General features: G+C 42.0%; 1 protein-coding gene across 1 annotated transcript; it reads left to right on the top strand.

Annotated features, from left to right (window-relative positions):
• Positions 1 to 356: 356 nt before the first annotated feature.
• PHTF1 (putative homeodomain transcription factor 1) lies at positions 357 to 10,512 on the top strand. The gene is given in 15 exon segments (XM_009331931.1): positions 357 to 546; positions 783 to 942; positions 1,750 to 1,875; positions 2,710 to 2,869; positions 3,954 to 4,127; positions 4,208 to 4,285; positions 5,100 to 5,309; positions 5,711 to 5,839; positions 6,274 to 6,546; positions 7,249 to 7,380; positions 7,575 to 7,661; positions 8,652 to 8,807; positions 9,167 to 9,262; positions 9,923 to 10,048; positions 10,480 to 10,512. Coding segments are annotated over 15 exon segments (2,118 nt in total). The 3' UTR covers positions 10,501 to 10,512.
• Positions 10,513 to 12,476: the final 1,964 nt, after the last annotated feature.

A 12,476-nucleotide genomic window follows, 5' to 3' on the forward strand; every position in this document is an offset into this window, starting at 1 on the left:
CCAGCACCGAGCGTTGTTGAAGCCCCAGATCTTACCGGCGGGGTAGGATGCCTGTGCTTGCTAGCGTTGGTGCAAAAGGAGCATTGAAAACCTGAAAGCGGAGGCAGGAGGAGTTCGGGGTGGTTCAGCACAAGCAGTGCTAAGTGGTTGGTGAGAGCAGACTTGGGTAGGTCAGCAGCCGGTGTGCTGAGATAAGACGAGGGGCTACTTTTAGACGTGCCTGTTTAGGCCGTATAGATTGGACGAGCGCCTGAAGTTGGACTGCTGTCACCCTTCTGAACTGCAGCCTTCTGGCAGGGTTTGGTCTTGGCCAAAGAGGAAGTCATAAGTAAGGAAATTCTTGTAATTCACAATTTATGACTTGTTTGTTTTTCCTTTAATTCCAAGGCTCTACATTTGCCAAAGCCAAGCCTGAAATTCCCTGGACGTCGCTAACTCGGAAAGGAATTGTGAGAGTTGTATTTTTTCCATTATTCAGCCAGTGGTGGATACAGGTTACTTCCCAGCGTATTTTTATGTGGCTTCTGGTGCTCTATGTTATGCAAGGTAAGGGGCAGTAGCAGTCTGTGCCACAATCGTGTTTCTGCAGGGAACATGACATCATTTTGAGTCCATAATCTAAAGCATAAGGATCCTATCTGAAACCTACTTAACGTAGATTTCAAGATGTGTGGCACTAGTATTTGCAGAAATTATAAAACAGAGTAAAAGTAAATAGTTAAGACGGAAGAACTGGGCCATGCTCTTAATTTTTGCATTTGATACAATTTTCTCCTTTTCAGTCATAGCAGTTGTGTTGTATTTCATGATGCCTGTTGTGAATGCAAGTGAAGTCATGGGACCAATGTGCCTTATGTTACTGATGGGAACTGTTCACTGTCAAATAGTGTCCACCCAGATCAACAAACCTTCAGGAAACAACGGACTCAGCAGGCGGAGGAGGTGAGCAGGGTAACGGGTTCATTTGTTGGCATCAAAGCATATGATGGATTGCTCATGGTAGAAGTTAATGGGTAAATATCTTCTCTTCTATTTTTATGTAAATGTGTTATTTAACCATAAATGTGAAAATGAGTATTTTCTGTCTTGCTTGTAATCTTCTCATAACCAAGACAAATGCTGCAAATTTACCAGGCTACGATAGGTCTGGTTTAGTTGTCTGTTGGGCCTTTTTCTAATGTAGCTTTTAATACAGTTTCTTTTTGTGGCCAGAGGAGGGCATTCTGCGCAGAAAGGCATCTTCAAGGTTTTGCAAACCAGTCTGGTGTCCTGCTTTGGCACTAACTGCAGGGAATTGCCGATGCGTGTTGAGAACAGGCAAACGATGACAGAGATGACTGTGGTGGATTCATTGCTGGAATTTGGTTGTGCATGTGGGAGATGTTACGGTTCATCTACTAGACATTTAACCGTTCGGTGTCTGACTCAGTTTAAGCACTGATGTGATGTGTTTGAACACAGGATGTTGGATGTGGATAGAGTTTTGCCTCCGTTAGATTTCTACAGTAAAGATGGTGTCCAGGTTTTGTCTGTTGCATCCTTTACTAGTGATATACTGATGTCCTGTGGGTATACGCATAACTTCTGTTAATCCAAATAAAATTTAGCTTATTTGGAAATAAGCATTCTGTCTGCGTGACTTAAGAAAAAGAGCATCTAAAAGACTGTTCAAATCTGATTCAGATCTTTTAAGAAAGACCAAAAAGTAGCTTGCTATGCAAATTTAATTCTCCTTTTTTTAAAAATCAGGAAGTTACGCAAATCTGTGGGTGTCGATGGGAACAGTTGGTCTTCATCTGACAAAAACAGTAAAGAAGAGCAGTCTGAATCTGCATCCATTCTTAACAATTTATTTAGTATGCTTTTTCGAAGGAGGTATGTGATCTTCACTGGGTTTGGTGTATTTGTAATGACACTGTGAACAATTTGATATCTGGAAAATGAAGACAGAATGTATACTGTCACTGACATCCCTGAAGTCTGCCAGCTAGTTTGTTTTGAACTAAAAGCACTCTTGGTATTGTAGGAGGCTGATTCCTCATTAATTTTTAGTATGTCCTTGTTAGGAGATCATACCATGTCTCACACTATAGCTAAAACTGAGCATTAGATGAGTTGCAGAAAGTGGCAGAGCTTATTTTTATTTATCAGATAAGTGACCTTTCTTGAATATGTATGCTCAAATTATATTATTGTTTTACCTGATTTCCAGAAGGAGTCGTGCCTTCTAGTTTAAGTTGCTTGAATAGTAATCCCCCTTTACCACCTTATTTTTTCTAAAAGTAACTCGAGGAGAAGGAGGATAGGTTGTTTGGGGTAATATTTCATTGTCTTCTGCTGTTTTCTCAGGTGAGTTTCTTGATGAGTTTTCAACTGACAGGTCCTTTCTCTTGATGAGGGCTTCCTGTCTTCTGAATTGCTCTTTTTTCTTTTTTTTTTTGAAAATAATAATAAGAAAAAATTTCCCTCTTGGTTTAGAAGTTTTAAGATACTATTAGAGTTACAAAAGAACCATCCAGTGAGATTGAAGCAAATATAAGTCTCTTCAACAGAATCAGGACACAAAGAGCCGGTCAGCAGAAGACAATTATGTACTCCCTTAGCTATATTGTTTGATGTTGTACCTGTGTGGCAAGTGAGAGACCACCATGTTTTCCTCAAAGAGTTTTTCTCTGACATAAAAGCATTTAATTGTATTTTCTCTCATAGGATTAGAAGAGTAAAGTTGGTAGCTGAGAAAGGGACTGAGACAGAAAATGGTGTGAATGCTGTGAATAATGCCATGAAGCACAGACATGCCAGATCTGAATACAGGCTGTTGCACTTCAAAGAGAAAAATAAACTTTCCGATGGGGAAAAGAGCCATCAGGTACTGGCAGGAAAGATCCATTTGAAGTCGGAAATTTCAGTGTATTCTGTATGTGCCCAAAAGTTTGTTGATACTTAACTGTGTGGTTTGATCTAGTACAAGATATTCCCTTCTTCTACCAATCTTTGCTTGCATATGGGAAACCTGAAAACCCTTTCTGCTTCTCGACTGAACAGCTGACATGGTGCTAACACTTCACTGTCAGCGTCTTTTCATCTGTTACAGTAGTCAACTATGTGAAACACAGACAATCCTGGAAAATGTCTGTTTTACCAAGGTGCTTGTTTAGTTGTAGAGACTTCTGATCACAAGATGTTCAGTTAAGGAAGACTGCTGATAATAATTAAAAATAAATAAATTAACAATTTTTAAAAGCAGTTCTGTAAAATAATTTGCCTTGCAAACAGTTCCCCACAATATCCTCTCAGGGGAAGGCAGGAAAATAAAGACTGAAACATCCCCTGAGGAGAGAGAAAGACAGACTTGAAGCATCGTGACCTCTGTTAAAATCTCTAAAACATAAAGCTTTGTGGAGTTACTTTTGAGGCTCCTCTGGGTCGGTAAGGTGTTAACTCCCACATGAAGAACTTAGGTTAGAATCTGTGCGGAACACTGTAGTACTGTGCCATCCCAACTCCTCTGTTTCTAGGCCTTTGGAAAGGAGCAGAGCTAGGTGTAGGGGGACACATCTCATGATTTTGGGTCTGCTAGCCACCAGCTTGTAGATACATCTGTTCTGGGCTTAAGGTTGCTGGTAAGACACAGCCAAGAGCTGCTGCTGCCTATTCCTCTTCCCGCCCTTGCCCCAAATCCAAGTCCACCCCACCCAAGATTCCCTCTCATTACCTCTGTGGCAAGGCAAGGGCCGGGGTAGGGAGTTAAAATTTGTGATGTCTCTGATGCTAAGTTGGATTCTGTTTCTGCATGTTCTGTGGAGATCATCTTCTGCTGGCTTTTGCAGGTAATTAGAGATGACTCTGTATACCAGTGTAGTAGCAGCACTGGCCTTGAACCTTTGGTTTGATGCAATTCAGGTTGGTCCTTTTTCGGTGCCTTAGTCTTATTTTGACTGCTGTATTTCTAGGATGACTGCACCAACAGAGGTGGCATTTCTGATGAGCTTTCGAGTGAGGAGGATGCTGAAGCAATGGCACAAAGGATCTTGTTACGCCAGAATGTAGAAGGGGCTTCCAGTGACAATAGCTATGAAGAGAAGAAAAAGAGGCCTCTTGTTTCTTTGAACCAGGCTGTCTCACAGGTACTCATGTTGAATTTATGCCATTTTCCACACAATTTTTTGCTATGGATAATGAGTTGGTTTTCCTTTGGTTTTAGCAGGTCAAGCAAGCCCTTAAAGGTGCCAGAGACTCTGATAGTGTCGTGGAATCTGAACTAGAATCCACATTATATAGTCAGGTATGGTCATAAATTCAAGAGACAGAGCTTTACCGAGCCTGGCCGGTGCAGGGACGTCCTCCCCATTAGAATAGACCGTTATTAAATGACAGTGCTTCAGCATCTTCAGGTATAAGGTGTGGCCTCCCTCCCTGCTTGTTTGCAGCTTTGTAAACTTTGTTCACAGTTGTGAGGATACTACTTTGCTTGACAAAACCAAACCAACCAAACAAAAAAATCACTCTATTGGCAGCATAGTATGGTCCAAGCTGCCTCTAATAGCTCGTGTTGAATTGCTACAATTACTCTTGTGGTCTGGGAGGCAGCACTGTAGCTTTTATGCTAATAAATTTTGATTTTAAAATGAAGAAATGAATCTATTCTGTGATATATACTCATTCACTTCATTACTTTATCTTCCCCCTGCCACTCCCCCCACCTGAAAATAAAATAGAAATAGAAATAAAATATATGAATATCAAATTATAAATCTAAAAATCTATAAATAAATATAAAATATAAATGAAATCTTAAAATAGATTATGCAAAAGCCAAAAAACTTTTGCATTAGAATGAGTAAGTCAATTTTTATTTTGTGAAGTTGGGAATAGAGGTGGGGAACTAATGCTCTCTGTGTGCCTTGCCGTGTAGAAATGCTGGTTGCAAAAACTATCACTGAGTAATATTGTCTTTAACAGTTTGCGTCAGGTGGGTGTGACTGGGAGTTCTCGACTGCCCCAGGAAGCTGATTTAGCCGGTTGCTGGGGGGGAGGAGGAGGTGGTTCTGCACATTGGGTGTGGGGCTGTGCTGTGTAAATTTTGCTCATCTTCAAAGGACTCGAGGTCCTGCCTTAGTGCGGGGTCCCGGAGCGGTAGTGTGACCCGGAGAGACTCGGAAAGTACTCGCCACGACTCTGAGACAGAAGATATGCTTTGGGATGATCTGCTTCACGGGCCAGAGTGTCGCTCGTCCTGCACCAGCGACAGTGAGGAAGTGACTGTCAGAGGTACCAGGCGGGATTTGAAGGAAGATGTTTTCCAGCAGGTTGGTTGATTGTATCCAGTGGCTGAGAATACTATGAAAGATTCCACGCACGTGCTTGCACACCCCCTCACACCCCCTTTTCCCCTCTGTCTGCCCAAATAATGTGAACGACACATCTGAATGCTGTTGGTATAATGTGAGCAACCTAATGCTGGATGAGCCCATTCTGTCAACCGCGCTAATCACACGGAAGTCTGGAATGATCTAAATAGTATCAATGATCAACTCGCTCCTCCCCCCCCGGTATTATCTGGACCACTGCTAATCCCAAAACAAAGTATTTCACCCAAAGACAAATCTGGAATCCGCCTCTCAATCTAAATACTTTCTAGGAAAAAGCATTCTTTAATAGCGGGACAGAAATAGATCATACGCCTTTTGCATTCTTTTCTCTGTTATAGAACCATTTGTTTTGGCTGCAGAATACAAGTCCAGCATCTGCAAAAGTGAGTGCACTGATCTGGGAAGGGAATGACTGTAAGAAGGTGGACATGTCTGTGCTGGAGATCAGTGGGATTATCATGAGCAGGGTAAGAGGGCTGTAAGGCTTTGCAACCTCTCTCCCTCACGCTTTAAAAAACAACCACCAAAAAACCTGCAAATAGCTATACATGCAGATATGAAGCGCAGTATAAAACTGGTCCCTTCTCAACTCCAAATACAGTTGTCCCAAATGTTCTTACTTAAAAATTGCATAAACCAAAATTTAGGAGGTCCTGTTGAAGACTAATCAGTGCCGATTATTGTTGGCTGTGTCTCTGTGTGCTGAAGGTGGCGGTTTTATTATTTATTGACTGATTGTTGTTGGTTTTGGACCGAAATGGGTGGAATTGTTTTAGGCTATGTATGTCCTTTGAAGGGAAGGGGAACTGAATGGTTGATGAATTAACACTGCCACAGCAGCATGCATTTTCCTTGATGCAAAAACCCAGATAATCATCCTATTTTTGTTCCTGCTTGCCAGGTTAATGCCTACCAGCAAGGAGTGGGTTATCAAATGCTGGGAAACATCATCACCATTGGATTAGCATTCCTACCATTCCTCTACAGACTCTTCTGCACAGATAACCTGGAGCAGCTGTGCTCAATTTCTCTAATGGAGTTTTTGCACATCTTTTGCGGAGCACCTGCTAGCACTCCTGTCATTGTGTTGTCTGCGATCAACTTCCTTGAAAGACTTTGCTTAACCTGGATGTTTTTCTTCATGATGTGTGTTGCTGAGAGAACATACAAACAGGTAGGTTTAAATGTACCGATGCCTTTCATGAACCCTGGGGCAGGTGTTCTACCAAGTCCTTGCTGCCTGTCACTGAAGACACTGGCAAGACAAGCACGTCTCAGCAAGCTGAAGTGTCAAAGCTGGTAAAATGTCCAAGAAGTTTAGGTAGGGGAGTCCGGGAAGACTCCTATTCATCAGTCACAAACTTAAACTGTCAATGCTCTTCCTGCCCCCTGCGCTCCCCCTCTTACCTGGCCCCCTGCCCCCAAGGGAAAAATAACCTTTTAACACCTTGAAATGGCACTTGAAGTGAATGCTTCAACATGGAGCTGTTTGTGAAGAAGAAAAAGCCTACTTAGCTGGCCTGTCCCAAGATGGAGCGTTAGCTAGTTGGCTGCGTCACATTCAGCTCCTTCACGACTGTGGGCAGTAGCTTTGTCCAAGTGGCTGTAAATGTTGCATGGTAGGCAGGCTGGTGTTAGTTACTGTTTGAGCAAGAGCTTTGTGGCTAATCTTGCGTAGCAACAGCAGCTCTGCCATACACGAGAGGACTGCTGTTACTTACCCGAGAGGTCGTGCACTAAGGCCCCCCATTAGGCTTCCCCACTGTGCCACAAGGCTAACCTTTTCTGCCAGTTACCACTAAGCAATCCCCAGCAATTATTTTTGGTTTAGACTAATTTATGTTTGTGTGCATATGTTTTTGTTTTCAATTTGCAGAGGTTTTTGTTTGCCAAACTTTTTAGTCACATTACATCTGCTCGGAAAGCCAGGAAATATGAAATTCCTCACTTTAGACTCAAGAAAGTAGAAAACATTAAGATCTGGTTATCCCTTCGTTCCTATCTAAAGGTGAGTTCTGATCCAAGATGGGTGCATTTGATTATTACCGAGGGTGTAACCAAGTCTCTAGGTACCTCACCGCTGCCTGGCGCTCTGGACAGCACTGCTTGAACTGTTAAACAATCACAGCTGTTCGCGTGAGCCCTGACTTCACAGCTCTGCATCCAAACCTTAGGCCTGACTCAGTGTCTTTGTTTCTACAGAGGCGAGGCCCCCAGCGATCTGTGGATGTTGTCGTATCGTCAGTCTTTTTACTGGCGCTTTCAATTGCTTTTATATGCTGTGCCCAGGTGAGATTTTAACTTTTTTCTTTTTTTTTAAAAGAAACAGGGAGAAAAAACCCTAAGCTACTGGAGGCTTTTCTTTTGCCAACCAACAAAGTGCTTGAACTGTAGCTGTTTGTCTCCAAAGTAATATGGAGGGGTTTGCATTTTTTAAAAGCTTTGTAGTGTTTAGTTGGTAATAGATGTTCGTTCTCGATGCTTGCAGAGGAAAGTCTGGGTTTTTTATAATCATTAGGAAAATTGCAGGACACACAGGCTTTTGTGCACAAAGGAAAGGACTCTGCCTAAGTACCTCAAGTGTTCACAGGACGTTTTATTTAAGAGGGCTGATTGCAGCACCCTCTTTAACCACTGTTGTTGAAAAGCAGGTCAATAACTAAACCTTCTGTTTAGTAAGCAGTGTTAATGCTGGAGCTGTTTTCTTGGTTTCTTTGTTTTTGGCAAGAGATGCATTACAGTGTTTAGGCAAGTTCTTGATGCCATGAAGACGCAGTTGCGGTAGCGGTTAAGATCGACCATTATGATCGGTGATACCGACTGTCACTGCTGTGATTGCGCTTCTAAGCCACAGGTTTCTGGAGGAAGTAATGACAATCCCCGTCCCGCTGTATTAGACCCGATGAGTACATACTGGGAAAGGCAGCATCAGCTTAGCATGGCTGTGGCGGTCTAAGGCTGCCAGTGGGAGCAGCACACATGAAAGGAAAGACATTTTATTACCAGTTAATTGGAAAGAGGGAGGAAAGAGAAAGAACAAGCGTCCTTTTTTAAGCAGGAGAAAAAAAAATCAAATTTCAAGCTAAAGCCAGGTTAGAAACAAGACCTTTTACTTTAACCTAGTTACACGACTGAACTACAGTTCAAGGGAAAAATTGTCAGTAGCTATAGAGCATGGATGTCTGTTCAGAAGAGGAGTAAGGGCAATGCTTTTGCACTTCTCCAAAGAACAGCCACGTTACTTGTTACTGACATTGGCATTTTTTTTGTTCAATACAGGTTCTTAAGGGTCACAAAACATTTCTGAATGCAGCTTACAACTGGGAGTTCCTAATCTGGGAGGCAGCACTTCTTCTCTTTTTACTACGTCTGGCATCTTTGGGCTCCGAAACCAACAAGAAATACAGTAATATTTCAATCTTGCTCACTGAGCAGGTATCTCCATTTAGCTTATTCTCCCCCCTTTGGCTTTGTGGCGTGTTTGGATACAATTATTGCATTTCAACCAGCTTAGAAAATACTGGAATCAAATTTTAAAATTTAGAAGTCAACACTTGTGCTGGACAGAAGGCAATAAAACACTGTACAGCTGGGGAGGGACAAGCTGTTAAACATTTGGACAGACTCAAATTCTACATTATTTTTATCTTTGGGTTAACACGTGTTAGCCACGTCCACTTCTTTAGGAGTGACAGTACACTGCAAAATATGGCTCTAATTTCCCTCGGTTAGAAATTAGTTGGGGGCTAGTGCTGGAATATTAACATCTGGTCTGCAATGTCTCTCTGTCACAGATAAACTTATACCTAAAGATGGAGAAGAAGCCAAACAAGAAAGAACAGCTGTCTCTAGTAAACAATGTTTTGAAACTATCTACAAAGCTACTGAAGGTAAGATACTCCCCCTAAAAACATGTTGCTAAAATTTATGGAAGCAATGACTAATGACAATGACTGTGTTTTTGCTCTTCCCATTTCTCTTGTCTCTTGATTAGGTAAGTTAGTTCTCACAAAGGGAGTTTCTCTGTGCTTCTGTAGCCATGGCATAAGATTAAGTAATGCAAGACCTATGTGGTTAATTAGTGCTGCAAACCTTTGATTAGTAGTGGCTTACTATGATTTAGTGAGTATGAACACAGCATGTCTCCTTACTACTTGAATTTAATTTTCCTTCAGCAGCTTTGCTGCTTGTTGACGGTAGCAGAGTAGATATTTGGAAAAGAGCGAGCATAGTCTAGAAGAGCCAGGTAAGTTAGTCTAGACAAATTCTACAGCCTGTTGTGTTAAGCTCTAGTTATGCAGCTGGTGTTGCTACGAAGGAGACCTTTCAGATTCAGCATGGCTGTTTGTTAGAAAACATCTTGAGCTGGGAGGCCTGAAATACAGAGTGGGAATTTCTGTACAAACGTTTAAGTAAGGATACAGAGGCAGAGCATGATTAGCAACGTCTGCCAGAGCGCCAGTATTAAGCTGAAAGTCAGAAGATTAATTCCTTCTGGTATGGACTAACACTAATGCGGTGGTTTGGTTTTTTTTTTCCTTTCATTGCAGGAATTAGATACTCCATTTAGGCTGTATGGACTGACCATGAATCCATTAATCTACAATATAACACGTGTTGTAATACTCTCTGCTGTCTCAGGTGTTATAAGTGATCTTCTAGGATTCAATATCAGAGTAAGTGTAACAACTCCCATACAAACTAACAGGAAACGTCGTGGTAGGGGTCACGTTAGTACCACTGCCAAATTCCTCCCACCCAAGCAGAAAGGTTGTGAGTTTGAATTAGGCTCCCTCTACACGGTAATTCAGAGAACAGACCATGCTGAAAGAATCTCCAGCTCCCTGGGCCAGTCTGGCAGGCGGGAGGACAGGGCTGACTTAAATGTCAGCCCTGTTCAGGTCTTCAGCGCCCGCTTAAAGCCATCAGTCAGAATCCTGGGTTCTTTCCCTTTAGAATGACGACACAGTCCTCCTGGGGCTCATGCTTCTGCATCAGAGCTTGCTGAGCAGAGCATGGGCAAAGGAGACTGAGCTCTACCTGTAGATGAAAAGCATTCAGACCTATGGCTTTCAGACCAATACTCACTCTCCGTATCTCTTTTCAGTTATGGAAAATTAAACCGTGAACTGACCAAACATCAGCACTCAGCCCCCTCCACCAGAAAGAGACCAGAGAAGATAACCAACAGCTTGGGCAAAAAGCAGAGGTGCTCTCAAACTACAGAAATCTGTAATTATGATTTTTTTTAACAGATTCTCAGCGTACATATCGAAAGTTCTCCCTCTGCTTTACTGTTCTATAACATACAGAGTAAGCTGGTCTAATTAGCAAAGTCATCCCATGGCACGGACACACAGCAGAACAGAATTAACGGGGCCAAATACTAGTAGCCGTCATTGAAAATAGCAGGAACTGTGTGCACACGGCGTGGGGCATCGAACACTAAAAGCCATGCGAGAGCTCCTACTGGAGGGACACCGATGATTGCTACAGCTGCCTTGTTTCTGTAAAATCTGAATCCTGTGCATGTGACAAGTGAAGAGTCGGGCCTCCTGTCAGCGTCATCCCTTTCAGAGAGCTCTGGAGCTACACTGACATTTTTCAGTTTGTGCATCCCTCTTCAGAGCTCTGCCGGGACTGATAACACTTAGGTGCATTTATCTGAATGTGCTGAAAAGTATTTCTTTTCTTACAAGCTCAGCGTGCTTGAGGCTTTGCCTCTTTATCCTGAACTACTGCAGGACGCAGTGAAATCTGGTCTGCACAAGATGAATTCTGCCTCCACGCTGACAGTTAAGCAATATTACAGATTCATGCTGGTTGGCTTACGTTGGGTCTTCTGCAAATAAATGATCATTTTTTGAAAACATTAGTTACATGAGAACAACCTTAAAACACAAACTACAAGTAAAGCGCTGTCAACTATAGAGTGTTTCGCTGTTTGTTCCCCGTAACACCTCAGTCATGCTTAGCCCGGGCTCCGAACCACGGGCGTCCTGGCGTGTCTTCTTCTGACAACCAGCTTTGCTCCGCGTTCCGAGAGGCTGTTGCAGCTCCGCACTGCAATAGCGCCTTACGCTGGAACACCTGAGGAAGAAATCCGTTGTGCGATCAGTTCAGTGGAAGAGATGTGGCAAAGACTTCCTCGCCCAAAAGCAGAATAATGTTTAGAAAGGGCACAGGAGAGAAACAAAATGCTTTAAAGACATCTGTTAAACTTAGATGTTCCTTAACTGACTCTACTATCTTCTATTATATTAGTAATGAAAAAAGCAAAAACTGAGGAACTTTTCATAGCTTCATTCTTTCACATAAGGGGTAAGATGGCATAAGAATTTTTGGTAGTAAATTGTTTACAGCTATTTTCTGTACAAGGAAAAGTTGTAAGATGTAAAAGGAGATGACAATTTTATGTATCAAAATGTACAAATAAACCTACAGTACAAGTATTTCATCATTAACAACTGTTTCTACATGACTTGATGATTTCTGTAACACCTTTGTTGAACATTTGTTATTTGAACAGGGAGTCAAAGAAACTTCCAATAATAAATTGCATTTGTTTTCCAGAAGAGTACTATGTTTGTGGGTAAAACCTGGGTCATAGATTCAGCTGTTTAAAGTATCGCACCACTGAAAGTCAGCAAAGAATCTATTTTATACAGTGCAGAACCAACAGGCCATGAACTGGAGTTTCTTTTTAATATCTATATAAAAAATAATGAGCGATTTACAGGTCTGTCTCTAGTCAGAACCTCAGAAGTATGTATAAAGGTGCTGTACAATGTATAAACATTTACACCCAGTACATCCATACGTTGCTTAGCATTCCAAGGCCACATTGCTAAGTCATCTGGTACAGTAAGTACAGATACAAGTTCTATGGAAGGAGAAATCACACACAGGTAAGACACGAAATCAGGTCACATGAACATATAGAAAAAATACAGGGGTATGATGACAGGGAAATGGTTTCAGTGGTGCTAATTCATCTTTGTATTAAACATCTGAATTCGTTACTGTACTCAGCGGTTAGGGCAAGTGCATACAACTCAACATAAAACAGACTCTCTTGTTAAGAATACATGGTTAATATCTACA

Source organism: Pygoscelis adeliae, unplaced genomic scaffold (assembly GCF_000699105.1).
Source record: "Pygoscelis adeliae isolate BGI_AS28 unplaced genomic scaffold, ASM69910v1 Scaffold189, whole genome shotgun sequence".
Taxonomy (NCBI): domain Eukaryota; kingdom Metazoa; phylum Chordata; class Aves; order Sphenisciformes; family Spheniscidae; genus Pygoscelis; species Pygoscelis adeliae.